At 40.0% G+C, this 25,434-nt stretch overlaps 1 protein-coding gene across 1 annotated transcript in view; it reads right to left on the minus strand.

Moving 5' to 3' along the window:
• lrp2b (low density lipoprotein receptor-related protein 2b) overlaps positions 1 to 25,434 on the minus strand; it is an 88,554-nt gene that overhangs the window by 12,953 nt on the left and 50,167 nt on the right. Inside the window, exons 42-66 of the mRNA XM_057826799.1 lie at positions 25,235 to 25,393; positions 24,867 to 25,156; positions 23,159 to 23,362; positions 22,035 to 22,277; positions 20,539 to 20,664; positions 20,354 to 20,473; positions 20,149 to 20,280; positions 17,915 to 18,116; positions 17,548 to 17,843; positions 14,067 to 14,580; positions 13,816 to 13,971; positions 13,564 to 13,734; positions 13,282 to 13,505; positions 13,039 to 13,216; positions 10,645 to 10,841; positions 10,322 to 10,567; positions 6,716 to 6,841; positions 6,510 to 6,629; positions 6,327 to 6,443; positions 5,392 to 5,508; positions 5,175 to 5,312; positions 4,982 to 5,104; positions 1,757 to 1,885; positions 1,559 to 1,690; positions 49 to 174 (exon numbers count right to left, since the gene is read on the minus strand). Coding sequence (XP_057682782.1) covers positions 49 to 174; positions 1,559 to 1,690; positions 1,757 to 1,885; positions 4,982 to 5,104; positions 5,175 to 5,312; positions 5,392 to 5,508; positions 6,327 to 6,443; positions 6,510 to 6,629; positions 6,716 to 6,841; positions 10,322 to 10,567; positions 10,645 to 10,841; positions 13,039 to 13,216; positions 13,282 to 13,505; positions 13,564 to 13,734; positions 13,816 to 13,971; positions 14,067 to 14,580; positions 17,548 to 17,843; positions 17,915 to 18,116; positions 20,149 to 20,280; positions 20,354 to 20,473; positions 20,539 to 20,664; positions 22,035 to 22,277; positions 23,159 to 23,362; positions 24,867 to 25,156; positions 25,235 to 25,393 — 4,586 coding nt within the window. The remainder of the gene's footprint in view (positions 1 to 48; positions 175 to 1,558; positions 1,691 to 1,756; positions 1,886 to 4,981; positions 5,105 to 5,174; positions 5,313 to 5,391; positions 5,509 to 6,326; positions 6,444 to 6,509; positions 6,630 to 6,715; positions 6,842 to 10,321; positions 10,568 to 10,644; positions 10,842 to 13,038; positions 13,217 to 13,281; positions 13,506 to 13,563; positions 13,735 to 13,815; positions 13,972 to 14,066; positions 14,581 to 17,547; positions 17,844 to 17,914; positions 18,117 to 20,148; positions 20,281 to 20,353; positions 20,474 to 20,538; positions 20,665 to 22,034; positions 22,278 to 23,158; positions 23,363 to 24,866; positions 25,157 to 25,234; positions 25,394 to 25,434) is intronic.

The raw sequence follows: 25,434 nt of genomic DNA on the forward strand, positions 1-25,434 counted from the left end.
GCAGATTTCGAACTGAGAGTTAAACGGACGGCTGCGAAGTGCGCATACCTTCGGCCTCGCACATTTCGCCGTTGCCGACTTTGCGGTAGCCGGGGGCGCACTCGCAGTCGTAACCCCCCTTGGTGTTCTTGCACAGTTGAGGGCAGATCCCGAATATCTCGCACTCGTTGACGTCTGTGGGAATTTTTGGATATGTGTTACGAAGGTAGGCAACAGTGAAATACTTGCATGTTGTGGGGTTGCTCTGCTTTACGGGGGACTGGTGCACACTAGGCGGGGTTTGCATAAAAGTCATACTGCTTTGGCGAGCACCTTCCGTACTTAAACCCCGCCCAGTTCACGCCCAGCGAGTATGATGGGAGAATGACAGATAAAATGATTTCAGGGAACAGGAGTGGCAAAACTAAATACAAAGTGAAATTAAGAAATGTTGAAATAAATAACTGAAATTATTACAAGAAAGTAAAATAAATACATGTTGAAATGAATAAAAGTTAAAAGTAATACTACAAATAATAATAAATAATAATAATACTACAATAAATAAAAAGGGAAATAAAAAACTAAATGTATAAAATACTTGATAAAAAAAATATTAAATATAAACATCTTAAAAAATGAAATATAAATACAGTGTAAAAATAAAATAAATACATAAAATTTGAATGAATACAAACTAAAATTTAAGAAAAAATATCTATAGAAAAAAATTGAAGTTGAAATATATTAATAAAAATAAAAATAATTGACAAATATTAATTATAAAAAATATATTTAAAAATTCAAAAAATTTGATAAATTAAAATACATATTGAAATAAGCATATGAAAGTTGAATGAATACTAAACTACTAAACTAAAATATAGGAAAAAATATATATATAAAAAGGAAAAAAATAAAAGTTGAAATATATTAGTTGAAATAAATTAATCTAAAATTTTTTTTAAAAATGTCAAAAATTAATTAAGAAATTAAAATAAATGTTGAAATAAAGTTTAATGAATACAAACCAAAATATAGAAAAAAAAATTATATTTTCGTATAAAAAGGAACAAAATCAAAAGTTGAAATACAAAAATTTAAAAAAAGAAAAAAATTAAAATGTTTCTTTTCAAGGAACCAATAAAAATCTAAAATTTTTAAATAAAAATTACATAAAGTACCATTTAAAGAAGTACTGAAATATATCTTGGATTAAATTCATTCATTCATTCATCTTCCATGCCGCTTATTCCTCACGAGGGTCGCGGAGGTGCCGGAGCCTATCCCAGCTAACTACGGGCAGTAGGCAGGGGACACCCTGAACTGGTTGCCAGCCAATCGCAGGGCACAAGAAGACATCTTGAATTAAATAAATATTAAAATAATAGCATATATACTGACATAATTATTTGTGTATTTATGCATTCAATTTTGGCACTCCTGACCCTGATATGTACCCTATTAAGAATTGACGGTCAGAGCTGAGGAGCCCCATGAACCTGACTCGATTACACAAGTTCCTTACAGGTACTTATGTCTTTTTAATAAAATTGTGCTGCTTTAAACTGGCGTGTACCCAAGCAAGTGTAGGTGTTGTCCGGGTCCACAACGTATCCAGGACTGCATGAGCAAATGAACCCGGTGCCGTTCAAGTTGGTGCACTGCTGCTGGCACTTCTTCTCCTCGCAGTTGCGGTCGTGGCCGAAATCTGCATCAAAAATCGCTTAAGACATTTTTTTTTTTTTGCGATCGGCGCAGGCCTTGCGGCACTTACTGCATCCCAACTCGTCCGTTCGGTCCCCGCAGTTGTCGTTGTGGTCGCAGACATACGGCAGAGGCACGCAGTGTCCATTGGTGCATTTAAACTGGTCCAGTGTGCAGGGGGCCAACGTGGCCGGCCGACCTGCCAAAAGGACATTGACGTTTGATTTTCCTTTCATCCTTCGGTCAGACTAAAGCAAAAGGCAATACGTATAATTCTTCCTTTAATTCGCTCAACGTCTAAATCCGACGGCCACCGCTAGCTATCTAATCCCGGGCCCCCTGACCACAAATAATTTGTTCTGATTGATGTTTAAGCTGATTGCGCAACAATGGCATAAAATTTCCTTATCTGTGGTACGTCGGCGGGGCTTTGCATCCGGCGCGGTCACCCGTGTCATCTGGTGATTTACTGTAGCCATTTCCGCGGCCTTGCGGGACAAAGTCTGGACGTATTAGCGATGCTCAGAGTAATCTTTGCAAAAGAGATCCATTCGCTCAACTTCAGTTTATTACATGTCCGATGATGGAAGCATGTTCCAGACAAAATTGCAATTCATCCTTTAACTGTGACGACGGGACTCATTTTGAATTTGTCTTGTAGGTACTGCGCATAAGCAAATTGATATCCAGTAGTGAACAAATGCTTGCGCTGGTTGTCCAATTTGGACTGTAAGGGTCTCAGTTTAATTTTCTAGATAATGTTTTAATTATTATTATCTTCACTTAGTTATGTATGCAACCGATGCTTTTGATTTATAAACGTATACACTGCTTTTGGCAATGATAGGCTTTATGTTTATAATTAATGTATTCAAACTGGATAAACCTGCTGTGAATGTTCATTCTTCACTGTCATTTTTTTAAATGGTCTGAACGGTTAATGTAGCACATGGGAATTTGATATAATCCCATTGTGGTTGTTTATTATGTTTTATTTATTAGGAGAACACTGTGAACAGGAAGGTTTATGGGGCGACGGAAAGGAAGGAAGCAGACAGAAGAGGAGTAAAACAAACAACAACAAAAAAATACACTATTAAAACTACCTACGGACATAGTGGTGCTATCGTTAGCTAATTATATTTACCCATAGACACCATGTGGGGGGCCTGATAACTTTATTCATGTTGTGATGCCGGGATGTCCGGAGGGAGAGGTGAGTCAAAAGGAGACGTGCTTTGGCGGGGTGGAGCGTACACAATTCAGCAATGTGAGGTGGGGAACCTAGTATCATGTCAATTGCCAGCAAGTGTGTATATGTTAACATCCTATTTTATGCTACTTGATTGCTAATCCTGGCGCCGACAATTTCTCAACCTGAGTGTGTCAAATTGTACCCAGTCATGTGTGAACCCACTGGGATGTGTGATAGTCCTGCAGAAAAGTGAAAATGCTGCTTTCACACCCCCAGTCAATCAGGAGGGGGAGCAAACATGGCACACCCCTACCCCCGCAGCTCCTGCAAAGGGACCACCGACTGACCCAGGGAGGTCCCCTGGACCATCCGCAGTTTCCGCACACCCCCATTAACAAGCCCTAAGGGAAAGGGGATGTGCCACTGACCTGCACGCCAACAGCTACCGTCGCAAATGTTGTAAGAGCCATATTGGACCGAAAAAACAAAAAAACAAATATGTCTGGAGCCGCAAAGAATTAAAAGCCTCATATAAGCCTTAGAATGAAGGCAACACATGTTGCTCTCTATATTAGCTATATTAGCCTACTAACAAAATGACTAAATTGGCTACAAATACAAAATGAATAAATGTTTCTTTTCCCTGAAGTGCATCCTATAGAGCAGGGGTCCCCAAACTTTTTCCTGTGACGGCCACATCCCTTTTCCCTTCTCTGATGAGGGGCCGGGGTCAGTTTGTAACAGAAAAGGTGTGACGATTGCAGGAGTGCCTAAATGTAAAAATGTATTGTTTTTCAGAGAACCACAATCAAAAAACTCTTTCTGGATTCTGCATGGAACAAAAGTAAATAAAATAAAAATAATAATAATAATATAATATAATTAGGGCTGTCAAAATTATCGCGTTAACGGGCGGTAATTAATTTTTAATCACGTTAAAATATTTGACGCATTTAACACACATGCCCCGCTCAAACAAATTAAAATGACAGCACAGTGTCATGTCCACTTGTAACTTGTGTTTTTTGGTGTTTTGTCACCCTCTGCTGGCGCTTGGGTGCGACTGATTTTATGGGTTTCAGAACCATGAGCATTGTGTAATTATTGACATCAACAATGGCGAGCTACTAGTTTATTTTTTGATTGAACATTTTACATATTTTATTAAAACGAAAACATTTAGAGGGGTTTTAATATAACATTTCTATAACTTGTACTAACATTTATCTTTTAAGTACTACAAGTCTTTCTATCCATGGATCGCTTTAACAGAATGTCAATAATGTTAATGCCATCTTGTTGATTTATTGTTATAATAAACAAATACAGTACTTATGTACAGTATGTTGAATGTATATATCCGTCTTGTCTTTCCATTCCAACAATCATTTACAGAAAAATATGGCATATTTTATAGATGGTTTGAATTGCGATTAATTACGATTAATTAATTTTTAAGCTGTGATTAACTCGATTAAAAATTGTAATCGTTTGACAGCCCTAAATATATGATAATAAATAATAATAACACTATTAAATAAATAGATAATAACCAAATAAACCTCTCTGGATTCTTCACAGTAAAAAGCCAGGAAATAAATAACACTATTGAAAAAAAAAAATATATATATATATATATATATATATATATATATTGTTCAGGGGGCCGGACCAAATGTGGAGGCCCGTGGGCCGCAGTTTGGGAAACCCTGCTATAGAGAATGACGCACCATGTGACTACTTTGTTGTACGATGCCGGCTCAATTTTAACTTCATAACAATATTAATGAATCAGAAGAATGTTTGTGTCATGGGTGTTCTCCTACAGAAACCATAAAAAAACAAAAAATATATTTTCCTCCCCCATCTTTTTCCATTTTCAAACATTTTTGGAAAAGCTCCAGGAGCCACTAGGGCAGCACTAAAGAGCCGCATGCGGCTCTAGGGCCGCAAATTGCTGACCGCTGGTCTAGCGCTATCAATCAGCCAATGTATTATATTTAAATTCAGGCATCAAGTGGTTAGAAGGAGGGTCAAATTTTGCCACAAGACTGGCTAAACCTGGGTACACATGCAAGCGAGAATACGTTAAGGTCTCACAAAGTTCCTCCTTTTCATCACTGCCGTCCCCACAGTCGTCCTTCTTGTTGCACAGCAGGCCGGAGAGAACGCAGTAGCCGTTGTCGCAGCGGAATCGAGACGGCATCTCGCAAGTGATGTTCACTGTTGAAAATGACGCATGTGACATTGTTCCGCCAAGGCCGTTTCATACTCTACGGAGAGCGAATCTCACAGCACGAAGCGAGCTCTTCGTCAGAGTGGTCGCCACAGTCGTCGGTGCCGTCACACACCCAGGCCATGTTGAGACACAGATGGTTGGCACACTGGAATTGGTCCAGGGGGCACCACCGGCCTCCCGGATAACGAGTAGCTAGAAACGCGGGCATCGTTCAAATGCAAATTCGGAATTGATTTTACTGGCATGAAATGACTTTGTAGCGTTTACTTACGACAGCTGGTCTCATCAGAGAGATCCTGGCAGTGCGGTATGCCATCGCACTGCAGCACAGCAGGCACGCAGTGACCCGAGTCGCACTGGAACTTGCCTGGAGGACACGTTTGCAGCTCTGGAAGAGATATTGCATGACCTCAGAATTGTCTGAATCCTATTTTTTCCTCATTTCCTAACTGCCATTGACGGTGATAACGTTCAATCAATTTTGACTAGGAGGGTCTTTATTCATGTTTTAATTTTTAAAAATGTTTTAATACATTTAAAAATATATATATACTAACTATGGCGGGCAAAATACAATAGTTGCTCAATTTCTATGATTGAATTAAACATAGAAAACATATTAAATATGTAAATATATTCTCATAAACATGATATTACCAAAAAGGAAAAAATATTTTTATTTATTTTTTACATTTTTAAAATGTTCATTAATTTTAAAGTAATTGAATAAAAATAAACAAAAAAACAGTCATGAAGACATGGAAATTTATTGTTTTACATTAATTTAATATATATTTTAAATAAAAATAAAAAATAAAAAAACAAAATATTTTCATATAAGTCTAATCATATACATTTTTAAAAATTTCAAATACTTGTTTAGTAAAAAAAAAAAAAAAAAGAAAAGAAAAAAAGTAGATATCCGATTTCTGTAAAATAAATAATGATTTATCAATGAACTAATCAATCCACAAATCGCAAAAATAATCAGTTGACTGTCAAAATAATCATTTGCAATTTTGTGCAACAGAATGTTTAACTCTTTCTGTGCCATTGACGATGATAGACGTCCAAACATATGGCGTGCAATTTGAAGAGGGCAGCCAATGAAAATTGGTTTACTCTCTGTTAACCCGTCCACTTCAATTTGATTGGACTTCTTTCTACATCAATGGCAGCCAATGAGTTAAACGAAGTGACGCTCACCGCAATCCCGTTCATCCGAGTTGTCGCCGCAATCGTCGTCGTGGTCGCACACCCAATTCCCGGGGATGCACTGCAAATTGTCGCATCGGAACTCGCTCTCGGAGCAGGGTCTCGGCTCTAGAAATAGCAGTCAGAATAAATAAAAACAACACACAAACGGGCGCATCAGCAAACACGACATACGGCAGTCCCTCTCGTCCGAGTTGTCGCCGCAGTCGTTGCTGCCGTCGCACTTCCAGCGAATGGGGACGCATCGGTGGTTGTCGCAACGGAAATCACCCAGCGGGTCACATGTCACTTCCTCTGTTAGGAAAACAAAACAAAAGACAAAAAAAACATGAGCAAGATCCAGCGATATTTGTACACGTTACGGCATCGCTTGAACTGACCACAGCCTTGCTCGTCGCTGTTGTCGATGCAGTCGTTGGTGCCGTCGCATCGGGCCCACTGAGGAATGCAGCGATAGTTTGTCTTGCAGGAGAACTCGGTTTCGTCGCACTTGTAGTCTGGGCCCACTGGTGGAGGAGAAACAAGCTATTACGAACACGACCACCTCAGGATCGTTTGATCACTGCCAGCCATGCCAATCAAAATGGGTTGGAGTTCTTGCACCGTCAATGTCAGGTAAACAAGAGGCGCCATGATTAATTGACTAAAATAATTTGATACTCAATACACCGTTTAGATACATTGTTGACCTACAATATGTTATTTACTACTTATATACTTTATTTTTAGGCTCCAAATAAAATGTTTTAACATTTTTTTGTCATTTTTATTTCGATTCTTTTTTTTTTTTAAAGGCTGGCAAAAAGTAAATATTGTCTTTTCTTCAATAAAAAAGCAGGTCCACAAATAACATTGGATAATGAATAATACACATTTCAAGAACAATGAATATAACCATGAGCACCAGTAAAGTGGTGATTACATATACAGTGATACCTCAGCTCACGAACGCTTAAGCTCACGAACTTTTCGCCTCAAGAACATTAAATCCGCGAGCATATAGTCTCTGCTGACGAACTAGTTTTCGGCGGACGAACCAATTCACGCGGTCGAAAAGCGCCACGAGAAGCTGACGCACGCTCACGGCGTCCCAGTTCGTCCCCTTACTTTCGTTGAGTGCGGACGTGGTTTGTGTTTGATAGACATTTTGGACCATATTGAGTGTACTTTTGCTATTATGGGACCGAAAAAGAGTTACTTACAATCCTTATGGAAGGTGACTCGTGTTACCAATTCGCCCTCGACTGGAAATTGGCGGTGCTTTCAGCTTCCCACCGTAGTGAGAAGTGGACCGGCGAGTCACGTTGGCTCGTTGTCGTCGGTTGTCTTCGGTTCGCCCGATTTCCTCTCCAGAAAGGAGGCGGCGTGCATACAAACACCCAGAGGCGTCGGATGGCTTTTTGTGGGCACTTTTATTAACAACCAAAAGCATGTGGGGGGCACAGCAGTGGAGTCTACGCTAACTGCGCACTTTGCCGGTAACACTCTCCTTCCAAACAGTAACTCCCTCCCTCCCTCCTCCTCCCACTCCATTCCATCAAGCCATCAACTACCATCACAAAGGTAAATAAAACGACTTTATTATACAGTACAGTTTATTTCTTTAATTATAATACAATAGCACATTTATTATACATAAAATAAGGTATATTTTTGTGTAGTTTTAAGGCTTATTTAGTAGAAAATTATGTTTCATGGGGACCTGGGAACGGATTATTCTCATTTTAATGGTTTCTTATGGGAAATAAATGTTCGGAAGACGAACTTTTCGCCTTACACACACTTTCTGGGAACCAATTATGTTCTTGAGCTGAGGTATCACTGTACTGTATTTTGACTCTTGAATGCGCAAGCAGTATATGGGGACAATGGTGATGACGATGATGATGGCGGTGATCGTGATGACGGTAGTGATAGTGATGATGTGATGATGATGACGATATTGGGAAGTGACAGTATTTTAATGGAATTATTAAGGAGTGAATTAGGGGTGGGACTCAAAAAAAGCTTGGCTTCTTCAGACTCCTTTTCAAGCTACATAATGATACTTATGTTGCCTTCCACCCTGCAGATCTCTCAGGGTGCAGACAATTAAAAAAAACGTGTGGTATTTGCCAAGGCCCACAGCCTATCAAAAGGATGGACGCTGGAAAAGTGGCAAAAGGTGGATTTTTCTGATGAATCTTCCCTTGAATTACACCACAGTCGCTGCAAATATTGCATGAGACCTACTGGAGCCTGCATGGATTCGAGACTCACTCAGAAAACAGTAAAGTTTGGTGGTGGCAAAATCATGGTCTGGGGTTACATCCAGTATGGGGGTGTGTGAGAGATCTGCAGGGAGGAAGGCAACATAAATAGTCAGAAATATCAACAAATCTCAGCTGCCTCTTACATTTCTAACCATAAAAAGGGACAAATTCTGCAGCAGGATAGTGCTCCATGGCATACTTCAATCTCTACCTCAAAGTTCTTCAAGGCAAAGAAGATCAAGATCCTCCAGAACTGGCCAGCCCAGTCACCAGACATGAACATCATTGAGCATGTCTGGGGTAGGATGAAAGAGGATGCATGGAAGACGAAACCCAAGAATGTTGATGAACTCTGGGAGGCATGTAAGACTGCTTTCTTTGATGTTCCTGATGACTTAATCAATAAATTGTATGAATCCTTGCCGAACCGCATGGATGCACTCCTTCAAGCCCATGGAAGACATACAAAATATCAAATTTTGAATCTCACAGCACCACTACTTAATTCGCTTATGTTATGTAACATATGTTTGTATTTGAAGTACATTTGGAGTGATTGGGAATTCGCACCGCCAACACAACGGGCAGATAAGGACGATAACTACTACAGGATGCTTGCTGACTATGGAAGCCCAACACGTGCGTCATGCAGCTGACAGTGCAAGACTGACGCTAACAGAGTGATACAAACAGGGGACAACTACAAGCCTACGTCTGGACCACCAAATTCCACCATCAGCTCTTCTGGTAACCAACAATCGACAATCCAGAACAATGAAATTCTTCCACAAGGAACATCTGATAACGGAGGAACCCGTTGGACACTCAGCACTGACATGGCACTGAGGCTGGCAAAATCCTCAACTCTTGTTGCCCTGACAACAGTAACACCCGAACTCTCTTGCCCAAACCACAACAGACAATAACCCTAAATAACACCCAAACACACCCTTCTTCCAGACCACAGTCTGCCACCCAAGAGCCTTTAAAAGACTGAATGTTTAACTAATCACTGTCATTTTTCTTGGGAATCTTTTGTTGACCTGTTGATTTAGTGACCCTGGATCCAGCCTTCCTCTTCATCTGGGTCATTTTGCCGTTTTTGCCTTCCTGTCTGATTGCTGTCAACTTGTGTCTCGGAGCCTTTTTCCAGCTTTTAAAGTGGGGTCAGTGCAAGGGGTTAAAACTAAAGTGAGCGTGCTGAATTTAGCCTTTTGGCCAGGTTGTTGGAGTTTTGCTGGCCCGTGTTGTTGGAAATGCGCTAGCGCAGTTCTGACGGTTTGGCTAACATTATTCCGGCAATCTGGCTTTATAAAAGGTGAAATTCCAACAATATGTATGTGTTTGTTATTATTTTTGTTATAATCATTACTTTGATTATCGTTTTTTTTCACCCACTCCTTGTTTTTCATCATTACTGCTCAAAAACAGATATTCTCTTTATACTATTTATATAGTAATTTATGTTTCATTTTTAGCTATTTTTAATTACCATTTTAACCAACAAAAAAGGGGGGAAATTTGTGAACATTCTCTTTTTCATATTGAATTTAAAAAATGTAAGCAGTTAATTTTGTTAGAAGGGAAAAAAAAGGTTTCTTCAATTTTTGGACTATGGATATAATTACATAAATTTTGATTTAACTTTGGAGGCCCAAACAAAATAATGTAGTGGGCTGGGTTCCGCCCCCGGGTCTTGATTTTGACACCCCTGGTCTGATTTGTCCAACTCACTGCAGGTGTCGTAAGGTTCGTCAGATCCGTCTCCGCAGTCGTCCTGCGCGTCGCACACATAGCTCGCCGGTAGGCAGTTCCCATTAGTGCACTGGAACTGTCCAGGTCGACACGTCTTCTGTGCGCAGGTTTCGGCATCCTCGTCGCTGCCATCCGAGCAGTCCTTGAAGCCGTCGCAGTGCATCGACATGGGGATGCATTGCTTGTTCTTGCACTGAAACTGGTTGTCCTCACAGCGGTGGTCACCTAAAGCCACAAAATGAGGCTGGCTTTTGGATCCGAGAAAGGCAAACGAGTGTGCTAAAAAAAATTCTGGGACGTACTGCAGAGGGCGGCGTCCTCGTCAGAACCATCGGGACAGTCCGGGTGGCCGTCGCAGAGGAATCCGGGATATGTGCAGTTTCCATCTTGACATTGGAAGCGGCCGATGGGGCAAATGCGGGTCGGGCAAGTTTGCGGTTCATCCGAGCCGTCCCCGCAGTCGGATTGGCCGTCACACTTCCACCATATAGGAATGCACCTGAAGTTGAAGAAAATTTATAGTCACCAGTAGGCATGTGCCGGTTACCGGTTTAAAGGTTTAGCGTGGTATGAAAACATCACAGTTTCAAAACCACTAAAATTTTCCGTCATGTTAGCTGCGGTATAAGCTATTTTTTATGTCCCAAAAATGCAGCGAGAAATCCGAGGCTTGGTGTGGCAGCGCTCACCCCTCCCCCTCTGGTTGTTGCTCTGTCTCATGTCTGTCGTTGACACTACACCTGAGCTTTTCCCCCCTCAAAAAACACAAAGTCGCAAGTATGGGAGTACTTCGGCTACCGAAAAGAAACAGACGGCCACAGCTTAGAGGAGGAAGGACAGCAGGACCTCCAACATGATTTTCTATTTACATGACCATTATCCATCGCTTTACACAAAATTTAAGGTAAGTAAACACTGCCATGAATGTTTCCCACCAGTTACGAGAGTTCACTCCAGTATGTTTAGTGTGTCTAGCGATGGTAAAACAAATACTATAACAAAAGCTTGTTAACGAGGCAGATAACATGGCTAGTTAGCATGCCAAAACGGCTAACTAGTTTCCTCTTTACCATTAGCCTACTTTTGTAAAGTCTTCCGCCATTGTTCAAAATAACATTTTCATAATACAGCCAGTGGTGTTTTTTTCTCTCTGGCGACTTTCTGTGTTGAGAGAGGGTGTGTGTGTGTGTGTGTGTGTACAATGTGTAAATAATGATACGAGTCATACACACACAGTCTGTCTCTTGCTCTCGCTCTCCATTAATATTCAAACATATTAATATTAATAGTAGTAGTGGTATGTGTTTTACATGAAATCAATTTGATCTTGTTCTCATGTTGAGCAACTTCAGCTGTGGCTGTGAACTTAGTCTATAAGTAGGGCTGTCAAAATTATCGCCTTAACGGGCGTTAATTATTTTTTAAATTAATCACGTTAAAATATTTGACGAAATTAACGCAGATGCCCCGCTCAGACAGATTTAAATGACGGTACAGTGAAACGCTCACTTGTTAATTGTGTTTTATGGAGTTTTGCCGCCCTCTGCTGGCGCTTGGGTGCGACTGATTTTATAGGCCTCAGCACCCATGAGCATTGTGTAAGTAATTATTGACATCAACAATGGCGGGCTACTAGTTTATTTTTTGATTGAAAATTTTACAAATTTCATTAAAACGAAAACATTAAGAGGGGTTTTAATATAAAATTTTCATAAATTGTACTAACATTTTTCTTTTGAGAACTACAAGTCTTTCTATCCATGGATCGCTTTAACAGAATGTTAATAATGTTAATGCATCTTGTTGATTTATTGTTATAATAAACAAATACAGTCCTTATGTACCGTATGTTGAATGTATATATCCATCTTGTGTCTTATCTTTCCATTCTAACAATAATTTACAGAAAAATATGGCATATTTTATAGATGGTTTGAATTGCGATTAATTGCGATTAATTATGATTAATTTTTAAGCTGTAATTAACTCGAATAAAAATTTTAATCGTTTGACAGCCCTATCTATAAGTTCTATTTATTTGAATTTTGTTTAAACTATTTCAGTTATCTATTTTTTGATATTTATTTATTTTAACATAATATTGATGTTGATGTTCCATTTCGCAAATATGTATAAAAAAATTAAAAAATCCTGTTTAATGGGGAAAAAGTTTTTTTTTAATTTTTTACCCATACATCTCAAAATAACACATTTTAGAGTTATAATTGCAATACTGTGATACCGTGAAACCGCAGTATTTTTGCTTAAGGTTATCATACCATCAAAAACTCATACCGGCACATGACTACCTCACCAGATTGGATAACTCAGTCATCCTTTCCTTTGTCCTGGGCCATGTGGCCCTCATGTAGTCTATGTATGTATTCTATTCTATGCTCTATGTTGCTTTTCTGTCCCTCCCATCCTTTTGATTTTATTACAGCAACCGCGGGGAACAGCTACCAACATCCACAAATCCACTTCTTGCGTGTTCTTTTTAGTCAAGCTAGTTGTACATAAACCTAGCTTCAAAATTTACAAAGTGTCAATGGCAATCAATGAGTCAAAGGCCCATTGACGAAAACCATAACTACAATCTGACATGAGACAACGATAACTTTGCTTTACAGCGACAATCTGACATGAGACAACGATAACTTTGCTTTACAGCGACAACATAAGGCCACTTTTTCCACCTTTCGTTGTCCCCGCAACGGAACTGCGTGCTGGAGCAGTCGGCAACACATTGGATCTTGAAGCCCACGGAAATTCCAATAAAGTTATCTGGACACTCGCAGGTAGCTCTCTGCCCGCCGGGTGCAATCAGACACAGATGACTGCAGGTTAAACTGTGGGAGGAGCACGGGTTCTCGCCTGGGGAAATACATTTCAAATGTAAAATGTGCAAAAAAACAACACAAAAAAACAAAAATGCCTACTTTTGAGTTGCCTGTAGGGGTGGCAAACATTAAGGTCATACGGTCGGTGAGTGTTGTTGCCCATGACCATGCGCCCGTCACCGGTGTATTTGTGGGCCTTTTCCACAGAGTGCGTGTTCAAGTCGGTCCAATAGAGCGTGTCCTCAAAGAGGGACACCGCAAAGACATGTGGCAGTGTACCGGCGAGCGTCCGGTGGCGGTTCTTGCCGTCCATGTCGGCGAAGCTGCAAAGGGCGCCGAGTCAGATGTCCGCGGTTTTGAGAATTTGTCGTAGTTACTCACTCGAGAAAGTTGAGATGGGCGTCGGCAAAGAAAATCTTATTGGTGGTGTAGTCAATAGTTAGCGCGTTTGGCCACTCCAGCTTGGCAGTTATAATAGCGCTGACGTTGCTTCCGTCCATGCCCGCCCTGGCGATATACGGAGTGTCCGCCCAGTCGGTCCAATACAAGTACCTGGAGAGGGATAACAGATCATTGATTAAACACAATGGTAACCTGCTTCTCCAAGCGGCGTGGTGGAATTTTTCTCGCTACCCGTATTTGGGGTTGACAGCCACCGCCCTAGGTCGGGTGACGGTATAAGTGACATTTCCCTCTGTGAAGTGGCCGGTGATTAGCTTCTTTTTGTAGCGCCCATCTAACTCCATCACGTGAATGGAGCCATAGTAACCGTCCGTCCAGTATAACTTCCTGTAGAATCAAACCAACAGGTCATATCAACGCTATTAGACAGTTTTGGCCAATCAGAAAAGTGAAGAAAGACATTTTCAGACAAGTTTACACACCTGCCCACCCAGTCGAGAGCCAGGCCCTCTACGCCGAACACGCCGTCCATCAGAACCTCTCTGCCGTAACCATTGAAACGCATCCTTTCCATCTTCCCTACTCCGGCGTCGAACCAGTAAAGCCACTTTTCGGAATAGTCGTAATCCAACGCCACCGCGTTGGAGAGCCCCTGCAGCACAATGCTAAGCCTGGACCCATCCGTAGTCAAGTTGCGGATGTAGTAGCGATTGGTATACAGTAGGTACGGCTCAACGCCGCTGTTCTGGCGGCAGCCGCGACCGTCAGGTTCCCGCAGGTATCCCGGGGCGCATTTGCAATGGTAGGAGCCGACGGTGTTGTCGCAGATCTGACTGCAGACGGACGGCGTGCTAAGACACTCGTCCACGTCCTCGCAGGCTTTGCCGTCGGGCATGAGCTGGAAGCCGGGGTTGCAGGAGCAGAAGTAACCGGTGAGGGTGTCCGTGCATTGCTGGGCGCACTGGTGGAGAGCAGGGTTCAGGCACTCATTGATTCCTACATAAAGAGAAAGATTGAGCTTTGATTAGTGTGGTCAAAAAACACTCACAAGTGTTAGCGTTAGGGTTGTTCCGATCATGTTTTTTTGCTCCCGATCCGATCCCGATCGTTTTACTTTGAGTATCTGCCGATCCTGATATTTCCCGATCCGATTGCTTTTTTTTTGCTCCCGATTCAATTCCAATCATTCCCGATAATTTTTCCCGAACATATACATTTTGGCAATGCATTAAGAAAAAAATGAATAAAACTCGGACGAATATATACATTCAACATACAGTACATAAGTATTGTATTTGTTTATCATGACAATAAATCCTCAAGATGGCATTTACATTATTAACATTCTTTCTGTGAGAGGGATCCACGGATAGAAAGACTTGTGACTTTGTATATTGTGACTAAATATTGCCATCTAGTGTATTTGTTGAGCTTTCAGTAAATGATACTGTAGCCATGGCCAAATGCATGATGGGAAGTGGAACCATGACTGTGCGTAGTGCTACCAATTCATATATCTTCTCTGCGTTGACAAATAACATAAGGTGTTAAGAAAAAGATCAAGTGCTACCTTGCTTCCCCACATTGCTTCCCATGATATTTCTTATCGTAGGAAGAGGGATTGAAAGGCTTTAGCCAATTAAAAAAAGACTCCAAAGGCTGCCAAATTTCACTCTACTCATTTTACGCTGCCTTTTATTTCTCTATATAGGTAAAACAGCGCCATTACAGATTGAGCGCGACAATGTGTGAGTGGGTCGTGCAGCGCATGCATTAATTGCGTTAAATATTTTAGCGTGATACATTTAAAAAAAAAAAATTACTGCCGTTATTGGGATAAATTTGATAACCCTACCTTAAGCCTAAACTAAAGACTCTGGATAAGTGTAACATATTATGTTTGTAATGTTAAATACAATTAGAAAACGATTTAATTAAAAAATTAGGGCTGTCAAACGATTAATAATTTTAATCGAGTTAATCACAGCTTAAAAATGAATTAATCGTAATTAAATGCAATTCAAACCATCTATAAAATAGATGGTTTGAATTGCAAGATAAGAAAAGACACAAGACGGATATATACATTCAACATACTGTACATAAGTACTGTATTTGTTTATTATAACAATAAATCAACAAGATGGCATTAACATTAACATTCTGTTAAAGTGATCCATGGATAGAAAGACTTGTAGTTCTTAAAAGATAAGTGTTAGAACAAGTTATAGAAATTTTATATTTAAAACCCCTCTTAATGTTTTTGTTTTAATCAAATCTGTAAAATTTTCAGTAAAAAAAATAAAGTAGTAGCTCGCCATTGTTGATGTCAATAATTACACAATTCTCATGGTGCTGAAACCCATAAAATCAGTCGCACCCAAACGCCAGCAGAGGGCGACAAAACTCCAAAAAACACAAGTAACAAGTGCACATGACACTGTGCTGTCATTTAAATCTGTTTGAGCGGGGCATGTGCGTTAATTGCGTCAAATGTTTTAACGTGATTAATTTAAAAAATCAATTACCGCCCGTTAACGCGATAATTGTGACAGCCCTAACATAAACACGTAAGCGACCGCGTGCGGCTAAACAAAATATGATCGCTGAACCATTTCTTTACCTATTCTCAGTCACTCTGTACTTGGGTGCACATCAATAAATATGTAAAAAAAGAAAAACACTGATGCAGTTAGGCGTTTTTCCCTACAAACGAGGTGGTGTGGACGCTGAGTTTTTATTTTCCTTGACAGATGGGGCAAAACACTCATTTATAAAAAGCTCTGCTATGTGTGGACATGGGCTGAGTCCGTTCCATTCCGTCCGAGTGTGACAGTTTGCTATCGAATATTTAACTAGGAGGGGCTGGTAGCGAATAATTGCTCTCCTAGTCAAAATGGATTACATGTTTATCACGTACAGTGTATAATTCAATAGATTCAATAGATGTAAGTAGTATAAAGTAGGGCTGTCAAACGATTAAAATGTTTAATCAAGTTAATTACAGCTTAAAAATTAATTAATCGTAATTAATCGCAATTCAAACCATCTATAAAATATGCCATATTTTTCTGTAAATTATTGTTGGAATGAAAAGATAAGACAAAAGACGTACATTCAACATACGGTACATAAGTACTGTATTTCTTTATTATAACCATAAATCAACAAGATGGCATAAACATTATTAACATTCTCTTATAGCGATCCATGAATAGAAAGACTTTTCTTAAAGTAGTTCTTAAAGGATAAATGTTAGTACAAGTTATAGAAATTTTATATTAATGTTTTCGTTTTATTAAAATTTGTAAAATTTTCATTCAAAAAATAAACTAGTAGGTCGCCATTGTTGATGTCATTACACCATGCTCACTCCCCAAACCCATAAAATCATTTGGACCCAAGCGCCAGCAGAGGGCGCCAAATAACAAAAAACAAGCAACAAGCGGACATTACACTTCTGTCATTTAAATCTGAGCGGGCTATGTGCGTTAATTGCGTCAAATATTTTAACGTGATTAATTTAAAAAAAATAATTACCGCCCGTTAACGCGATAATTTTGACAGCCCTATAAAAAAAAAATATATATATATATATATTAAAAAAAGGCATGGCCGATATTTTTTTGCCAATTCCGATACTTTGAAAATGACGTGATCGGGGACATCTCTAGTTAGCGTCTTCGCATTTGAGCAAAGCGAATGGATGCTACTGTGCTGTTTCTCTTTACACAGTTTTAGGTTGCAGCATTTAACCTCAGTTTGATGTCAATTGAAAAGTGAGCAGGGGAGAAGCCGTCATATTTCACCCAAAAATTGAAAAGGTCCTGTATAGGTCCTGAAAAACTAATTTCAGTCAATCTCTAAAAAGAACTCAAGACAACCTCTCATCTTGGTCAGTTTCCCAGCATCCCAGTTTTTTGAACGCACCACTGAAACACGTCCAATTTGCCGTTTTCTTACCGCAGCCTTTCTCGTCACTGTTGTCCTGGCAGTCCTTCACTCCGTTGCACACGTTCTTCAAATCGATGCACTCTCCAGACTTGCACAAGTACTGCTGAGGCGAGCACGTGGGTCGCGGCGTCACGCATAGCCTGTCCGCCTCGTCTGATCCGTCCAGGCAGTCGCTCTCTCCGTCGCAAACGTAAGTGGAGAAGATGCAGGCTCCGTTGCCGCAGGTGAACTGGGAGCTGCTGCAAGTATCGTAAGTGCAGCCCAGCTCGTCGCTGCCGTCCCCGCAGTCGTTGACGTGGTCGCAACTGTGGAGCAGGACGTCAAGGAAGTTTTTATGGGCTGTTCACGATAGGTCAGGCAATGCAGTTTTACTCACCGAAAGGGGAAATAGATGCAAAGACCGTTGTTGCACTTAAACTCATTCATGTGGCAGGTCCGATTAGGGCAGTTCTGGAGCTCGTCGGCGGCATCGGCACAGTCTTTGTCACCGTCGCAAACGTAATTTAGGGACACGCAGCGTGGGTAACCCGGTAACCAGGTCGGGCAGGTGAATTGGTCCGAGCTGCACGTACGCTGGCCTATGAGAAAAAACAGCACACACATTAGATTGACAACTAATCGATGACACCATTTTGTTCCCTGGTATTAAGTGGTATTTCCTAGTTCGTTTCATCGCATTGACAAATAAAAATACTTTTGTTTCTGAAAAGGTTTGGGTTTGTGGACTTTGAAACTCAATTTTCCACTTTTCCTTACTGTTGTACTTTCGAATGCTTTTATAGGTAGCCCGAATCACGAATGACTTGAGCTGGCGACAAAAAACGAATTTCCGCGTCAGTCGGAATTAACCCTTTAAGTACCCCAAAATAACTATCCAAAAAGTCCCAAAGTATTGTAATTTTTTTAATGATGGAGGATACACTGCCCTCTGGTGGCAGCATTGGGTCTGGCTGGACTGTAAACTTATGACTAAAGAGCAGAATCTTGTCTGACATGAATAAAGGATTGCTCCATTCTGGTTTGGCCCACTTAAGGCTGTTAGTTGTTTCAGCTAATATATGTTTGTGTATGCATTTGTAATTAAGTTTACAGCTACAGTTTGTAGAGTTACGTTTGAGCAATTTGCTACCAGAATTGTAAATACGTTAGCATTTGTAGCATTTAAGCAACCGAACTTTCGTTAGGCAAATTAGTCTTAATTCAATCTAAAAAATTTATATATTGATCAGACTAAGTGGTCGTTTGAACACCAAATGTGCTTTATTGTTAAAATTCGTGTCGTTTCCAACATATGTGTACATATGTGTGTTACAGCTTTACAAATTGTCAAAAGTGAAGGAACTAAAAAGCTTTAAAAAGCACAATTGCCTTGTTTGATATCTGTTAAGCTGATCAACTTCAAGTTTAGTGATGACAAAACACGTCATATTAAATCAAATAAAGATACTGTGAGGTACAATGAGGTTTGCGGACGAGACTCCAGCGTCGTAAAGTCGAAATCATGTAAGTCGAATATGTCGTAATTCGGGTACTATCTGTATATAAAAATGTACATTTTCCTCCTTATTTTATAGACTTAGCTTGACCTGAAACACAAAGAAATGTCATTTAACATAAATACTTTCTGCATAACTAGGACGTAAAATCAGAAATTTTGAATATAGCCTCTAATTTTAGCAAATCCAAACTTTTTTGTATACCTTTTTAGTGGCACCTTTTCATTTAACTTGGACCCAAGGAACACAAATAACACACATTTTTCTCTGTAACAATTAGTCCATAACAATTTTGATTAATCATTTGGAGATGTTGATAACATCAGATTCGTCCCAAAAGCTTTTTGAGCCTCTTAACTCTTTAAAAGTTTAATTAAAAGCAATACTTGGTCCCTTCTCAGGTTTGGCTGATCGACGCCGGTGGACAAAAGAGGTAGTGTTTTTCCTCAAGGAAGACTGCGTTTTCAATAAGGACCAGCGCACACCCGCACAGTGTGGTAAAATCATCAATCAATCAAAAATCAATCTCCCGGATTAAACAACATTTTTGTTTCCAGCGGCGGTGTGAAGGATTAACAGTAATAAGGTAATGAATCCAGTTGTGGCTAAACAATAGCATATGTCGGTTAGCAACCTTATGGCTAAACCCCCACATCCTACCCGAACTCGTCAAGGGGGGGGCATCACGCCAGTGAGTGTAAGCCGGGCCAATGTAAATTTTGTACATTCTGGTAGCCTAGAGGTGTCATTCAACTAGTTGTCAGTCGACATATAATCACAAATGTTAGGAAAATATTTAATCAAGGTTGAAAAGTTACCTAGTGTTGCTTTAAATAATATATATTTTAAATAAAAATTAAATAGGAAAAAAATGTCATTCTTAAAAAAATCGATTTCAACACTTTAAAATTTCTAATTATTTAAAAAAAAAGATTTCTGGAATAAAAACCGTGAATTAAAATAAAATAATTTAAAAATATTAATAATTTTAAAATAATAAAAATAATCATTTGTGGCAGCGCTACTGTAAAACAACCAAACTATACCTAAAAAAGAATAAAAACAAATGGACGTCTATTGCCGTCAATGGTGTTTAAAAAGTCAAACTTCTTACCACACTGCAGTTCAGGAGCCTCGTCACTGTCATCCCCGCAGTCATTGTTGCCGTCGCACACTAAAAACGGAGGGATGCAGTTCCCATCTGTGCACGTGAACTGGTTTGTGCTGCAAGTTTGCACTTGATGCTCTGAAGAAAAATAGCACAAATACATCATTGCTAAGCCCTTTCAACATTTACGTTAATGGTAAAAACAACTTACCGCAGGTGGGCGGTTCATCCGTTCCGTCTTCGCAGTCCTTGTAGGTATCGCACACCCAGACTTCAGGGATGCACTTACCACTGTCACATTGGAATTTGTTGGGTGGACACGTGCGGCCCTCTGTCGTATGGTAAATCAAGCTTGAGTCCAAGTTCTTCGCAACACGGTCAGATCAATGAGTTTACCGCAGAAGAGCGGATTCTCGTCGCTGTTGTCGCCGCAGTTGTTGTATCCGTCACACAGGTTGTCAGGGTAGATGCAGATGTTAGTGTTCTCGCATTTCACCTTACCAGAGGGACACTGCCTGTCAGCTGAAAGGGTGACATTTCCATGTACGTATTAGTGTGGTCTAAAGCGATTAAGCGACAACTAATTATGGGCTGGCATTGACGGTGATAAACACCGTATTGGCCCAAAAATAAGACGGTGTTTTTTGCATTGAAATAAGACTGAAGAAGAGGGGGTCGTCTTATATTCGCGGTCTAGACATTATACCCATTCACGACGCTAGATGGCGCCAGATATCAGTGAAGCAATGTTCTGTCATGACACATCTCAGGTACTCTCAAGTTTAACCAGTTTGCATTATTTTATTGCAATGTTTTTCCTTATTCAGATTTGTTTCAAGACTACAGTTACAGTTAGACTTCACTTTGATGGTTAATGCAGTTATTGCAATTTTTTTGTTTTATCACTATAGATTGTCTTATTTACATGCCAAAAACCAGAAGCCATTCATTTACGAATGTGATTTCACTTTAGTTTACATATTTAAATGTTCAGATATTAAGATTTCAATGAGGGAAAATAACATGCTTTTTCTCTCAAATATATTGTTATAATCATTTGTTTCAGATGTACTGTAATTATTTTCTGTATAAAAATTAATTTGATGTTCAAAAAGTCTTTTTTTCAAACTTGAGTCTTGAAAAAGAGGGGGTTGTCTTACATTCAGGGCGTCCTATATTGGGGCCAATACGGTATTTATCTATTTTTTTATTGAATTATTTTTTTGTTGGTTTGGTTCTTTTTTACATTTTCTTAAATAAATAGAAAGGGAAAAACCGTAAATATGGGTTTTCACTCATTTTTAAATTTAATTTGAAAAACCTTTTTAAAAAGTACAAAAAAAAACAGTAAATGTTTTATTTTTGTTATTTTTACTAATTGAAAAAAATATTCAAAAAAATATATTTTAAATCAAGAAAAATTATAAATAATTTACAACAGTTATTGTTTTTAAATTAATTTAAAAATGAGTTTTAAATATAAAAGCAAATTAGGTAAAAACCAGAAATAATCTCTTGAAAATGTATTTCTAATTTTTTTTAAATGTGAATTTAATTTTTACATTTTTTGTAAAAAGAAAGAAAAAGAAGAATAAGATTAATTAGTAATGGTAGTCATAAAACTTTTTTACCTCGTAAAATTAAAAAATATAATTTTTTAATAAAGAAACAAAAAAGGGAAAAAAACGATAAATGTTCTGTTATTATTTTATCGTTTTTGAATTCTAAATTTAAAAAATTGAAAAAAAGAAAAAGTAAATATTTCCATGATTTCAGTAATTTAAACAATTAATAACGTGATTGATATATGAACTGATCAGACGACTCATCGCAGCTATCAAAATAATCCTTTGCGGCAGCCCTAGTGTGGTGACAGAAAACAAATGACTCACGGCAGTTGATTTCATCTGAGGTGGCGTTGTCGCGGCAGTCGTTGTAGCCGTCGCAAATGAAGGCGGCGCTGATGCAGCGGCCATTGTTGCAGGTGAACTCCGTATCCGGGTTGCATGTGGGAAAAGGGCAGCCGCGCTCGTCACTGTTGTCGCCGCAGTCGTCGGTGTGGTCGCAGGCGTAGCTGAGCGAGACACAGCGGCCGTTGTCACAGGTGAACTGAGAGCTCGAGCAGGTGTGGAAGGCTGCAAAGATTACATGAGTACATTCAGTGGCGGTTTTAAGGGTGGGGCCAGTGGGGGCACTTCCAGTTGACCCTATCACTGATTGGGAGGGGTGAAGTGTACACAAATCAGCCATGTGAGGTGGATATGTTTGCATCCTATTCTATGCTGCCTGGTCGCTCATCCTGACACCGAGTTTCTCTACTAGAATGTGTCTAATTGCACCTAGTCATGCATGAATCCCATCAGACATACGATAATCCTGCAGACGAGTGGAAGTGAGGAGGCCATGCCCCAGGAGCCACGCAATAGAGAAAAACTGTGGGACCCACCTACCACCCTATTACTGTAGCTGCTAGATCACAAAATTTTAAGTTAGGGGCCCACTGTGCTCCTAGTAAAAAATGTTAGTCTGGAGCCCTGCGTTAAAGGTGATGCAATGAAAAATGTGGGTCCGCCTACATTTTGTGCTGTGCACCTTCAGAAAAAAGTTAGGTGCACCAGTACAACCAATGCAAAAAGGAAGCTTTGGCAATATTTATCGCCATGTCAACTTTTTCCAATATTGTTCAGGCCTATCCCAAACAGAGCTATTCAAGTTACCTGGTGAAAATTCTTAATTTTTATATCGCAATATTAATATCGCAATGTATCGCAAACACCCCAAAAATTCGCAAGTTTTTTACAATACCGTTCAGGCCTAATCAAGAGTATCTTAAATATTAATACTGCTTTTCATGTTTAAAACGGCCTTTCAAAAAAGTGATTAAAATTATTGAAAGATGGCAGTGACACTTGGCACCTTCTTGGCCCCCGTTTCAGAAAAATCCTAGAACTGCCAGTGCTACATTTCATGAAAGAAAAAAACTGCGCGCAATCTGCTAAAAATCGGCATCGCTCACCGCACACTCTCTCCAGCTCGTCCGAGTCGTCCTTGCAGTCGTTGAAGCCGTCGCATTTCCAGTTTTGCGAGATGCAGTTACCATTCAGACAGGTGAACTGATTGGGTTGGCAGCGCTTCCCGTTGTCCTGGATGCAGTCCTTGCCATTATTGGCCAGGTACCACTTGCCTTCGTGGGGACATTGACACTCTGGTCCCGTTGGCCCTGGAGGAGAATTCAAGTTCACGTTTACACGGTAGTAGCTACAGTGCTGGCCAAAAGTATTGGCACCCCTGCAATTCTGTCAGATAATGCTCAATTGCTCCCAGAAAATACTGCAATTACAAATGCTTTGGTAGCAATATCTTCATTGATTTTGGCTTGCAATGAAAAAACACAAAAGAGAATGGGAAAAAATATCAAATCATTATCATTTTGCACAAAACTCCCAAAAGTATTGGCACCCTTTGAAAACTCATGTGATGCTTCTCTAATTTAAGTAATTAACAGCACCTGTGACTTACCCGTGGCACATAACAGGTGGTGGCAATAACGAAATCACACAGTTAAAATGGATTAAAGTTGACTCAACCTCTGTCCTGTGTCCTTGTGTGTTCTACATTGAGCATGGAGAAAAGAAAAAAGACCAAACAACTGTCTGAGGACTTGAGAAGCAAAATTGTGAGGAAGCATGGGGAAAGGCTACAAGTCCATCTCCAAAGACCTGAATGTTCTTGTATCTACTGTGCGCAGTAAGTGTAAAGCCCACGGCACTGTGCTTAAACTCCCTAGATGTGGACGGAAAAGAAAAATTGACGAGAGATTTCAACAACAGATTGTGAAGATGGTGGATAAAGAACCTCGACTAACATCCAAACAAGTTCAAGCCGTCCTACAGCCCGAGGGTACAACAGTGTCAACCCGTACTATCCATCGGTGTCTGAATGAAAAGGGGCTCTATGGTTGGATACCCAGGAAGACCCCACTTCTGACCTAGAGACATAAAAAAGTCCGGCTGGAGTTTGCCAAAACTTACCTGAGAAAGCATTGAATGTTCTCTGGTCAGATGAGACAAAAGTAGAGTTTTTTTGGGACAAGGCATCAACATAGAGTTTACAGGGAAAAAAAACAAGGCCATCGAAGAAAAAAACACGGTCCCCACAGTCAAATATGGCGGAGGTTCCCTGATGTTTTGGGGTTGCTTTGGTACCTCTGGCACTGGACTGCTTGACCGTGTGCCTGGCATTATTAAGTCTGAAGACAACCAACAAATTTTGCCAGTGTGAGAAAGCTGGGTCTCCCTCAGAGGTCATGGTTCTTCCAGCAGGACAATGACCCAAAACACACTTTAAAAAGCACTAGAAAATGGTTTGAGAGAAAGCACTGGAGATTTCTAAAGTGGGAGAATGAATGAATTTTTTAAAGGGTCAATTCCGACTGTATCACTACATCGTCAGCACAGGAACGGAACTTGCTCGTAAACCGGGGAATCCCTGTATCTTAAAAACGATAGCGTCACAAACAAAACTTTTTACAGCACAAATGAGCACAAACGTAGCACAAACGATTGACATAATTTTTATATAAATTTGCGTCTGACGAGGTCCAACTTCACAGAGGTGATACAGTTTGCCCTTCAACTTATATATAGTGGTTTTCACAGGAAATGCTGTAAACAGTTCATTCCAAATAATAAGTGTACTGCTATTGTAGTAATGATTGGGCTTACCAGGTACACAGACATGACTACACCCTCCATTGAACTGCAAGCAGGAACTCGAGCAACTCTCTTGCTTGGACGAAGAGAAGACGTGAATATCATTGGGCCGGTACTGAAGATCCTGGCCTAGCACCACCACGCCAGAACCATCTTCTTTTCCTGCCCGAAAGACGCCTCTCTCCGACCAGTCGGTCCAGAAGATGTCCTGCTTAAAGACTGTCATGGCGAAGGGGTACTGAACTCCCAGCAAGATCACTTGTCTGTTTGCGCCTGTCAGGGTGGACCGTTCGATTTTATCTCTATGGTACAAAGAAAAAAATCAAGTGTTTGAGACATTAATGAAGTTTTTCTTGTAATGAATGGTAAAATGAACATACTGTGAAGCGTCAGCCCAGTACAACATCCTCTCTTCAAAGTCAATAGCAAGGCCGTTGGGTGTAGACAAGCCGCTGTTAATGATGGACGTTCGGAAGTTTCCGCCTAGTGTGGCTCGTTCAATTTTGGCAGGGCTTGCCCAATCGGTCCAGTACAAGTAACTGGACAGGCGATAAAGCTTTATCGTAACTGACACAATCCT

This window comes from Corythoichthys intestinalis, chromosome 21 (genome assembly GCF_030265065.1).
Source record: "Corythoichthys intestinalis isolate RoL2023-P3 chromosome 21, ASM3026506v1, whole genome shotgun sequence".
Classification (NCBI taxonomy): Eukaryota; Metazoa; Chordata; class Actinopteri; order Syngnathiformes; family Syngnathidae; genus Corythoichthys; species Corythoichthys intestinalis.